The sequence below is a fragment of the Mastigoproctus giganteus genome, chromosome 3 (genome assembly GCF_048544385.1).
Source record: "Mastigoproctus giganteus isolate SK-2022 chromosome 3, ASM4854438v1, whole genome shotgun sequence".
Classification (NCBI taxonomy): Eukaryota; Metazoa; Arthropoda; class Arachnida; order Uropygi; family Thelyphonidae; genus Mastigoproctus; species Mastigoproctus giganteus.
Window position 1 is genome coordinate 169148536 of NC_143577.1, and position 12232 is coordinate 169160767.

The 12232-nt window shown below is 35.9% G+C and overlaps 1 protein-coding gene across 1 annotated transcript in view; it reads left to right on the forward strand.

Annotated features, from left to right (window-relative positions):
* Positions 1 to 10894, forward strand: part of LOC150088402 (protein phosphatase 1 regulatory subunit 36-like) — a 189208-nt gene extending 178314 nt beyond the window's left edge. Inside the window, exons 11-12 of the mRNA XM_090370147.1 lie at positions 5396 to 5515; positions 10826 to 10894. Coding sequence (XP_090226273.1) covers positions 5396 to 5515; positions 10826 to 10886 — 181 coding nt within the window. The 3' untranslated portion in view covers positions 10887 to 10894. The remainder of the gene's footprint in view (positions 1 to 5395; positions 5516 to 10825) is intronic.
* Positions 10895 to 12232: the final 1338 nt, after the last annotated feature.

Sequence of the window (12232 nt, forward strand, 5' to 3'; positions counted from 1 at the left end):
TTGTTTCTTAGCATAACAGAGATAAATTATAATAAAATTAAGTTGGATATTCATGTGGAAACTATTCACAGAAGAAAAAAAAATACTCATGTATTTGTTATTCTTATGTATTCCTAAAAAGGCATGACAAATATCAATTATAATATGCTTTCAAGTAACTCTCAATGCTATATGCATTTAGAAAATTTATTAGTTGCTTTATCTGTATCAGTTAAATGATACAGATACAGTCAACTCTTCCACATTACTCAGAGCATTATCTTTCAGTTTTTTGGAAAATATAATCTACTGCTGGATTCAATCAAGTTTTGATATTTTTAAAATACCTGTATGTGTTAGGTTTTCCAAATACAATCCTATAAAAAAAAATATATCAGTATTGGCCCAATTTGTACTTTTGCTGCAACTCCGAATTTTAGTGTTACCAGTGGCAATGATGCAAGAAAGCAAACTAATATACCATCAACAAAAAAAAAAAAAAAATTTCCCATGTCATGGCTAATAGTTTATCAAGTTTTTCCTTGAATTTATTCAAACTACCCACTTCTACAACACCAGCTGAAAGTTTGTTCCAATAATCAACTACCCACTGGCTGAAGGCAAATTTCCACACAATCTATCCTGCAACTATCCTTCCTTCCTTGGCGCCTTCGTAGCCAGGTGGGAAGGAGCAGCAGTGCGTAGCACACGCTTCTTGATTAGACCGGGGTTCAAGCCCGTCACCACCAAATACGGAGGATGCGGAAAGGTCAGGAAATGACCACCGCATATCCTGGAGCAATATGGCCTTAGTTGCTAATGCTCCTAAAAACCAAACAACAACATTCTTCCTTCCTTCCTTCCTTAATTTGAATTTATGGCCCTTCATGTATGTAGTCTGAGCAAGAGGAAATATTCTATCCACATTGGCTTACTCAATCCCTTCAAAGCCTTCAACAATACCTCAATCAGATTTCATTGTATGTTCCTGCTCTCCAGATGATGCAGTTTGCAGAACTGAAGCCTTTCCTGGTAAGAGCATGCTTTTATTTAAATCAGTAATCTCCTTGCTCTTCTCTGCATTTGTTCCATTAGATCCACATTCTTCCTAAAGAGAGGCCTCCAGACTTTTATACAGTACTGAAGATAACCATTGCCTTATGAAATGAGATAATCACTTCCTTATCCCTGCTGGAAAAAATTCCTGTATATCATTGAAAAAAAACCATCAGCTTTTGCAGCAACCTGTTCGCATTGCTCAGAGGAATTCATATCTGATTTCACTCCGGGTCTTTTTCTTTCTCCATTACCCTGGGTGTAGTACCACACAGTTGGTTCATTAATCTGTGTTTACTGCTACCCATGTGCAGTACTTTACATTTGTCAATATTAAACTTCAGTTGTCACTTCTGAGCCCATCTGTCTATTTTTCTAGGTCTCATTGCAGTAGCATACCATTATTACTGGCACAAACTTCTTACCAAACTTCATATTAGCTGTAAACTTAGACATTAAGCCTGATATGGCTTCATTAATGAATGTAGAAAACAAGGATGGGCCCAGCACTGAACTGTGGGGTAGTCCATTAATAACATTAGTACAAGAAGAGCAGTGCTGATTGAAAAAAAAAGTCTTTTGTCTTCTTCCACTCAGCCATCGCTTTATCCACCCCTTAGCTTGTCTAATCTCCTTTGTGAATTGATTGCAGACTAGTTTATATCTACTTTAAGCTTCTGTGCCACTTGATAATTTATATGCATCCTATGCAGATTATTCTTCACTGCAACAAGTCTAATCAGTTCATCTGATATCCATTAAGTCTAAAACTTGAACAGTATCACTTATTTGGTATAAAAAGCCTGATAGCTTCTATGATTATCTCTTCCCATTTAGAATTTGCTGTTAATATCATCATCAGTTGGTCCCACTGCTCAGAATTTAAAATCTGAGACCACTGTAGTCACCTTTACAAAAGCCCTTAAAGATATAACTTGTAAAGGGTAAGATCCATCTAAAAGATGGATCTTATCCTTTACAAGTTATATCTTTAAGTAAATTTCAAATCAATACACTATGTTCTGCCACCTAGTGGGTTTTTGTCTGCAGATTCTTAATACCTGTTTTGCTGCTGATAATCAAATCAATAGTATTGCTTTCTCTCATTACCTCTCTAACTTGCTGTCATAGAAAACAGTCGTCCAATAAATCCACAGAAGCCTTTGTACTGAGCGAGAAGCTCACAGGTTACAGTCATTGTCAGGAGAGTTAAATTTTCCCGTTAAAAGACGTTCTGATTTATTGGCCTACTCTATCTGTACAGTTGTTCATTATATTCATCACAGGTCATTATGCCTATAATTCAATCCAGTTGTCATTTTTGTTTTCCCAGTGCTTATGTCATTACTAACTTATGTACCATAGTAACTGAGCATAGCACTGACCAGCCATGTCCACTGGATGCACTGCCTAAGTTTTTATATGCTTCTTAACTAAGAACATTATTTCTCCCCCATCCTGTCTGTTCTTTTGATATGCATTGTAAGTCTTGATAATTATTGTAATTAGGTTACTTTTGATATGAGTGTAATGTTGTCTGTTGAATTTTTTGTGTTCCTCCCCTCCTTCCCCAGTTTATTTCTGTGTATCTTCTTGTCTCACTCTATTTTTTCATTTTGAATGTGTGCGACAGCCATTGCCATCTTTTCCTTCATTATTTTATTTGTCCTTTGATTTGCCTTAATGAATTTTATTACAATGAATTATTTATCTTAGCCCTGTCTATTGTGATTTGGTTTTTGAGGTTAATTTGCATATTTGCATTTAAGTTTAAACCTGTTGATGTAAAAATTTCCATTTTGTTATGGCAGTGGACATGGCACATGTGTTACATTTGTATTTTTAAGTTTACTTTGTTTATTACTCTCTGTCTTGTGCCTGGATCATATAGATACTTCCATTGATTTTTTTTTTTTTTTTTTTTGCAATAGTAGTCAAACTGAAATACAATCCTTTTGAAATTCATAACAACTTGTGTGCCCTGAAAGTAACCCTTGTGGGGTCTCAGTCTTTTATTTATTGTGGATAGTACCCATTTGGTAGGTGTATCTCCTTTAGTGGAAGAGTTGAGTTTGCACTACTGTAGGTGGTTGCCAGTTAGTTTGATTTTAATTTTATGATTTTAGTTTATTTTAATTGTTAAGATATATTGGTACTCAGGTAGCAAAATTGCATCTTACCTAGCATGACCTTAATTACTGTATTAGTTTGGTGATAAAAATTGTGTACTTATTTTCTAAAATAGTTGTGGCGACAGTCATATTTGTAATTATCATTAATTGATTATTATATCAGTCCTTTTACATGAGTAACAAAGAATGTCTTGCTTGTGTTAACACTGAAATGAAAGTAACAAAACAACAATTGCCTACTATATGAATAACATGACTGGATGGGATATGAATGACATGTTGATCTGAATGATTTTATGATAACTGAAAAAAAAGTGGAAGAGATTGTTGGAGCTGAAGGAAATAAGGTACGTGGGGCTGATGGATCTAAAAGAAGGTAAGATCCATCTAAAAGATGGATCTTACCTCTTTTGCTGCTTCTTAAAAGAAGCAGCAAAAGAGGTAAGCATACCTTTAGTCATAATTATGAATATTATTTTTTGCTATATTATAATATTTCAAAAAATAATTTTGACATATATTTAGACTTCAGTAAAGCTTTTGACATGTTCCACATAAACAACTGCTGTACAAATTGTAGTAGTGTTGGCTTAGAAGCAAGTTACTGCTGTGAATAAAGGGATGATTGAGTGCAGAAGAAAGAGTAGTTATTAATGGACCCCCAACTGTTTTTATATTAATATTATTAGTGGTGTCCTTCATGTTCAGTACTGAGTCCCTTACTGCTTTCAGTATTTATTAAGGATATTGCAAATGGCATATCAAAGCTTATTTTCTAAGTTTGCAGATGATATAGTGGCATCGTGGTTAATGACAGGAATCAAGGCATACTGTTGTGATTAGACCTAGAAAATTAGGCAGATGGGTTGAGAAGTGGTAATTAAAGTTTAACATTGATAAATGCAAAGTACTGTATATGGGCAATTGTAATTCCAGAACAAGATACCATTTGAGTGGTACCACATTCAAGGTGGTCAAGAACAAAAGAGACTTAGAGGTAATTGTATAGTTCAACATTAAGTTGTCTGAACAATGCAGACAACCTACTAGGACAGCTCATCGGGTTCTGTCAATGATATACAGAATTTTTCCACCAGAGACAATGAGATGATTATCCTATTGTATATAGCAATGGTTAGGTCACATCATGAATACTGCATACAATATCATTGAGTGCAAAGAAGAGCAACAGATTAGTCAAGGACACAAAAGCATATTCCTGACGTTGGAAGGCTTCGGTCTGCAAGTTGCAGCACTTGGAAACAGACATCTTCAAGAAGACCTGGTTCAAGTGTGTAAGGCTTTAAATGGATTGAATAAACAAAATGCTGATGGCATCCTCACTCTTCTCAGACAACACACATATGGGGATTTAAATTTTGGTTCAAATATGGATGGGTGCAGGAGAGATCGGAGCAATATGGCCTTAGTTGCAAATGCTCCTAAAAACCAAACAACAACAACAGCAGCAGGAGAGATGTTCAAAAATTTGCTTTCAACCAGAGAGTAATTGATTGTCAGAATAAACTTCCATCTGGTGTTGTAGAAGTGGGTAGCTTGAATAAATTTAAACAAGCATTAGATAAATTACCAGTGGGGATGGACAGATGTGGTGGGTAGGTTTTTTTTTTTTTTTGCTGTGCTCTCTACTGTCTAATCTTGCTTATTTGCATAATTTGCCACTGTTATTATTATTATTTTATTTATTTTTTTTTTTTCAGGACTGCTTTTTTTTTTTTTTTTTTTTTTTTAATTCAATATTTTAATCATGTGCCAATTTTCAATAGCCAATATAACAAATTGAAAAATTGAACAAAATAACACTGTTAGTTTATTTCTATTTAATTGGTAGTTTTATTATTAAGTTGCATTTTCATCATTCAACAGAGTCTAAAGGGATTTATTTTCTTTATTGTACATACCAAAAACATTCCAGTCCAGTTTGAATTTTGTCGCTTGCTAAACAGTACTGACAATTAATTTTATAAGTTGGATATTTATTTTTTTATTCAAAGTTTCTATTCACAGTAATAAAACATATTAGTGTGTAGACAGAGCTTTCTTCAATCATTTAAAATTTATACAATTTGATCAATTATGTAAAGTTTCAAGTTTGCATAAATGTTATTTTGTTAGTCACTTTAATACTGAAAATATCTTCTAAATGAGTTCTTACTCCAAATATAACATCCTTCTTAAAGAACTACTATAAAAAAAGGTTATTTCAGAATGCCAAAACAGTTGATAGAGGAAAGTGAAGGTAAATTTGAAGAAGTAACAATAGCATCTAATGTCTTACAATGGAATATGTTTGAACTAGGAGCAGCTTTAGAAAAAAAATTAAAATGGTAAGTTGAATAGCAATGAATTTTATATTTATCAGAAATAAATATATTAGATCTACTATATTGTATTCAGGATTTTTAATACATAAAAATCAATTTTCATATTTAGTTGCTGGTGTTTCTTGTTATAATCCTACTTCTCATATTTTGTGGCCATTTCTCTGTCTTATTTTGCTTGTGTTATTATTCATGTTCCTCAGATACCAATCATTAAATATGATCAGTATCTGAGGAACTGTAAATATGTAATTACCATTCCAAATTTTAATCTATTCTGCAATTCATCATTTAGATTAGGTTTTTGTTTTTGATGTCACATAAGGTCAGCTTTATCCTTGGCTGAAGTGACAACAGAACCATCTGGTTTGGAGCAGAGATGAGCAAAAGTTACGGCCAATTGCTTTGGCAAGAGACCAGAATGCTCGGCTACCATTAGGGCAAGAAGCAAGTTTTCTACTCTTAGCCTGTTCAAACTCTAGTTTGGACTGATTAATGATTGTTGCGAGCTTTGGTGTAGGCAGAAAATGAAACTGAAGAATTAGAAACAAGCCAATTACAATATGCAACATTCTTCTCTTGAACAGCCTTAGCACATTTATTGGAAAACCAAGGTTTAGATAAAGGATGAGATTTTAAAGTGGAATGTGGGATAAAGGATTCCATTCCTGCAAGAATAATTTCACTGACACGATCTGAGCAAATGTTGACATCAGAAGTTTTGGAACAGTAATCTGACCAAGAAAAAGAAGAAAGAAGTCTCGCAGGTCATCCCATTTTGCATTCTTGTAATGCCTAACAACACGAGGTTGGGAATAGCCATATGAAAAAGGTTCCATTGGAGAAGAGACAATCACCAAGTTGTGATCTGAAGTGCCTAAAGGACTTCTCACTTCGACCGTATACTTAGAAGGGTTGTTTGTGAGAAAAAGATCAAGCGTGTTGGCTGTATGATTAGGATTGTCTGGTAGTCTTTTAGGTAAATGAAGAATCTGTGCAAGATCATTAGTAATTGCAAAAGCCTCAGCATCTTGACCAGCTGGGTCGGTGTGACTAGAAAACGGAAGCCAGCTGGAGTTGTGAACATTAAAATCACCAAGGAAAATTACCTCACTGTTAGGAAAGTTTGACAGGAGAAAGTCAAGTTGCAAAGAGAGGAACTCAAAGAGCTCCAAGTGATTAGTGGAGTTGGGAGAATGGTAGAGACAACAGCTGAATTTGATAGAATGGGGTAGAGAGATTTTAAGCCAGAGAAGATCAAAGAGAGGAGATTCCAAATTACCAAGTCTCTTATATCAGAACGGACATATGCACGAGTACCACCTTTGAGGCATCTGAGATGAGCAGTAGTTGAATCAACCGATAACTGAGATTCTGTCAGGAAAAAGTACATGGGGTTTGGCAGACTGCAAGTGGAAATGGACATCGTTGAGATAAGAATTGAGACCACGTATATTTGTGAAATGAATTAGGAAGTGCTTGGGAGGTTTAGATCTTTTCACAGATAAGCTTGCTCTATTAGTTTGACAATTCATGGTGTATTCAATAGTAAGAAAAAGTGTGTGAGACATGCTGTATGAAGTAAAGAAATTTTTTGATATGGCGTACACATGGTAAGAATATACCCAGATCCTTGACATAACGTGGCCTCCCCGCATACACACTACTCGGACTCCCTCCAGTCACTATCTGGCAGAGTAGAGGTAGCAAGATTATACACTAGCTGATTCGGGAGCCTCCTAGGGAGTTACCAGTAGGTTTGGTCCGGTGTACTAACTAGCGGCCGGCCTGCAAACACCGTTTTAAAGCTGTACCCTCGAAATGTAAGGAATATTGGATCTCGCCACGATGTTCATCATAACCTCAAAAGTCATCAATCATACTGCATGATGGAAGAGATGGGGAAATGTTGACTGGAACTTAGCTCTAGAGACTAAACATGGGTACCACAACTTCAAGCCTCCTGTAAGCAAAGTAGTGGTGGTATTGCACCGGTTGATGAGAGTCACTACCACCTAGTACTGCCTGGTAACATAGAGCGGCACCATTCCTCCATGTGGTGTGGCCGCCGCACCTCGACCCCTGCTTACATTGGTTCACAACTGGGTGGTCACCCACCATGTACTTGTGCATGGAGGTTTATACCCAGGATTACTAACAGTCCCACCATCATGAAGGTGCAAGCAGAGGATTTGGCTGTCACAGACTGTCCAGACTTCGCCGAAATTGGGTCCACTTGACTTTGTATACATTAAACGTTTGTATACATGTATAAAATGTATATGTTTTTATACATTAAACGATATTAAATTACTGAATGTGTTCTGATTTTTACAACCCTTTAATAGCTTCTGCTGCCATAATGACTCATTTATGAACTATGTTTACTTGACAAAAAATGTTTCTTTTGGTACCATCTATCGCCTGCTCATATTTGTCGGTAGAGTTTCTCTGCACCCTGTATATATATTTAAGGTTGAAATTAATAAAGAGAGAGAAAAAGAGCTAACAGATGGAAGTATAAAGAACACAAAGTGCCAAAACTAGTAGGAAAGAGAAGTATTAAAGGTGGACGATAGGGAAAGAATGTGAAAAACCTAAATGATACAACCAATTATACAAATTTAAAATCTGAATTAATAAGCCAATTAGAAGGAAAGAAGCTATAATTTGATTTTTTAAAAACTTAAATATAAGGGAAAGAAAAATAAAGGTTAAAAAATTTGATGCATGCTATAAAAGATTGATACATAATGCAGGTATTTCATTGGGGGACTAAAGCTGATCATGTATCAATAAACTGTATTTCTATGCTTCCGTGTGGTTATGGAACAAAAATATTAAACGGAAACTCTAGAGTGCATGCAAAAACAAAAAAAATTGTTTTACTAAAAAGGTGGGTGAAATTAGTAAAATCTTCCATAAAAGTAGGTAGGGCAGTCTACCACTTTCACACTCCTTTTTAGTAAAAATTTTTTTTTTTTTTTGCATTCACTCTATTTAGAATTTCCCTTTAATATTTTTCTTCCTTAACTATGCGTAAGCATAGAAATGCAGTTTATTGATACATGATTAGGTGTAGTCCCCTGATGAAATACCTGCATTATGTGTATCAGTCTTTAATGGCATGCATCAAATATTTCAAATATCTTTCCCTTAAATTAAGCTTTTATAACTTCAAATTATTTTCCCACCTTCTATTTGATGCTTGCTATTCTTTCACAATTAATTAATCATTTTTTCCCTTATAGCTTCTTTCCTTCTAATTGGTTTATTAGAAGGAAAGGAAAGAAATTAAAAGATGAATTAATAAATTGGCTTATTAATTCATCTTTTAATTTCATATCATTTAGGTTTTTCACATTCTTTCCCTATCGTCCACCTTTAAAACTTTATTTCTAAATTTTTTTTCCCCCTACTAGTTTTGGCACCTTGTGTTCTTTACACTTTCAACTTTTTCTCTCTGTATATTACTTCAACCTTAAATATATACTTTTGTATCGTTTTCTGTCTATATCTCCATGTATGTCACTCATGTCACTTTTGCTCATTTTATTCAAACAATACAGGGTGTTTCAAAAATATTGGTACAAACATTTAGGGGAGGTAGGTAACATCTAAAGGAATGTGATTCGCATAGGAACCCATAATTGGAAACATCACCGTACACGGCGCTGTTCATCAGTTCACGAGAGGGAAAATTTCTGGTTTACTCATTCCAGCAGTAGTCGCCGCATGAAGAGCATGCATCAATATACGAACTGTGAGCTGTCAGACATGCACCTAATGTATGGATTAGCAGAGGGCAATGGACGAGCCGCTCAACGAATTTATGGAGAACGCTTCCCAGACAGACATGTACCGGACCACCGTTTGTTTGCATCAAAATTTGTGCGATTATGGGTCATTTAGAGGTAACAGGAGTAGTGCGGGCAGACCACGTTCGACTATGGTAGAAAGTGTGTTGAATGCCGTCCAGAATAATCCTACTACCAGCACACGTGCCGTTGCCTCTGCCTTAGGAGTGTCTCGTTGCAGTGTACAGCATGTCTGGCACGATGATTCCTTACACCCCTTTCATCTCCAAAGGGTTCAGTTACCGCTCCCCCAAGATCATCCTGCACATGTGGCTTTTGCGCAGTGGTTTCTCCAAGAAAGTGTTCAAGACTACTTGAATTTTCCAGCCTATGTTTTGGTTACAGATGAGGCTTATTTCACTCGGGAAGGCTTATTCAATCAGCGCAATGCTTGTGTGGGCCCCCATGTGGCACAACATTGCTTCGCAATAAATGTGTGGGCAGGTATTGTCGGTGACTACTTAGTCGGCCCATACCTGTTACCATCCCGCACAAACTCCGCTAAATATCGGATCTTTCTTGAAAAAGTTCTACCAAGGTTACTTGATGATATTCCAGCAAATGTGAGACGCAACGTTTGGTTTCAACATGACGGGGCACCTGCCCATTATGGAAAGTGTGTTCGTGACCATTTGAACAGGCGTTTTGGGCATAAATGGATTGGCCGTTGTGGACCCGTTGCCTGGCCCCCCACGCTCACCTGATTTATCGAGCCTTGATTTCTTTCTGTGGGGGGCCCCTCAAATCTATCATTTATGAATCGCCTGTGGAGATGGAAATGGATCTCGTGGCAAGACTCGTCTGTGCTGCTGCTACTATCAAAGAAACTCCAGGTGTGTTCAACCGTGTCCGCCAATCCATGCTGCATCGTGTCTCATGCATGCATCGTGTCTCATGGTGGAACCTTTGAGCATCTGTTGTAACATCATGAAATGCATCCATCTCGTACTCCATTGTTAATATTATGTGAAATAAATGTTTGCCACTAATTACTGTCTTGTATCATTTCTGCTTCTTGTGCCTCTGCTACTACTTTCCCGTGACGTTTCTGATTATGGGTTCCTATGTGATTCACTTTCCTTTAAATGTTACCCACCTCCCCTAAACGTTTGTACCAATATTTTTGAGACACCCTGTATATGTTGCACCACCCACACACCCACACACACACACACACACACAGTAACTGCTTAAATTGTTAGTTATGTGAGATAAAAATAGTTATGGAAAAAACTTTCGATTTAATCAACATTCAGCAATAACAGACACTCCTTCCTCTCCCTAGTCTCTAAAATCAATGGTTTACAGTATGTACAGTTGTTTGAAAAAATTTTTTTTTACTGTATATTTATATAGTTTGTACAGCAATGTAACTTAATCTCTTAAATATATTTATGAATATTTAGACTTATTAAAAAAAAAATATAATGGTTTTCATAAAATAATTTTTCTTTTTCAGTGTTGGCATTTTAGGAAAAAGCAGAAGTGATTTCAATGATAATCTTGAACCCAATGAATAAAATCTGCCATTAAAAAAATCAAAATATAGAATAATTTAAAATTATGGTATTGCCTTTAGATATATGAATTTTTAAAATATAGATTTAAATTGATTTTCTCATGAGCTGTTTGAGTTTGCTAAGTATTACCATCTTATCTACTTTTTTGTCATTTTTATATGATGGTAGTTAACTTTAATAAAATAATAGTATATAAATAATAATAATGTTTATAATGATAATATTTATGATAAATAATATAACAGTGATAGTATTTGCCATATAGTGCAAAAAAGCCACAACCATTTGCTGCACTGGAGAGGGGGAAAAAAAAACAATTAGATAATAAATAAATAAAATGGTTTTAATAAAATAATGTTTTTTCCCAGTTTATTCACACTTTCCAGAAAGGTGTAGAAGACTCCTGTGTGTGGTAGAACATTGTAGATCAGGCCCGGGCAAACTATGGCCCGCGGGCCGCATGCGGTCCGCCGCACATTTTTTTGCGGCCCGCGAGCTTTAATTGTATTTTCGAAAAAAATTTACTTATTTTATGCCTTTTGCGACGCCTTTTTGAAAAATAAATTTGTATATGTAATACATTATAGAATTTGTCGACTTGTAAATTGTTTTATCATCTCTGTATTGTTGAAATTGAGATAGAATTTGAAATTGTGCGCGAACCGGAGCGAGCCAATGGGCGCTTTTATAACGGTATAATTTGCGATTATAAAACTAACCGCGCGAAACTACGGTACAGACAACCAGTGATGACGACAACGGCTTTGCTGCGGTGGCGCAGTAATAGGATAGAACTGCTGACCGGCCGCAGTTCCAATCTGTTTTCTCTGACGGTCATCTCGCAGTTAGTTTTTTTGCGTTATCTTCGGTTATCATCTTGGTGCCAGTAGCGATAAAAATAATAGTTACGCCCTTTTAAAAATGAATAAAAAACGAAAAATTCAACAAGAGCATCGTGTTTTCAATGAAGAGTGGAACACAAAATATTTTTTTGCTAACATAAATAACGAGACTATTTGTCTCATCTGCCGGGAGAGTGTCTCAGTGCTGAAAGAGTACAATATTAAGACATTTCACTACTAAATATTCCGGAAATGGTGCCAATTTAACTCCGGAAGCGAGAAAGGAAACTGATGGATTAATTCAAAATTTATCTAGACAACAAAATGTGTGGAGATGGAAATGGATCTCGTGGCAAGACTCGTCTGTGCTGCTGCTACTATCAAAGAAACTCCAGGTGTGTTCAACCGTGTCCGCCAATCCATGCTGCATCGTGTCTCATGCATGCATCGTGTCTCATGGTGGAACCTTTGAGCATCTGTTGTAACATCATGAAATGCATCGCG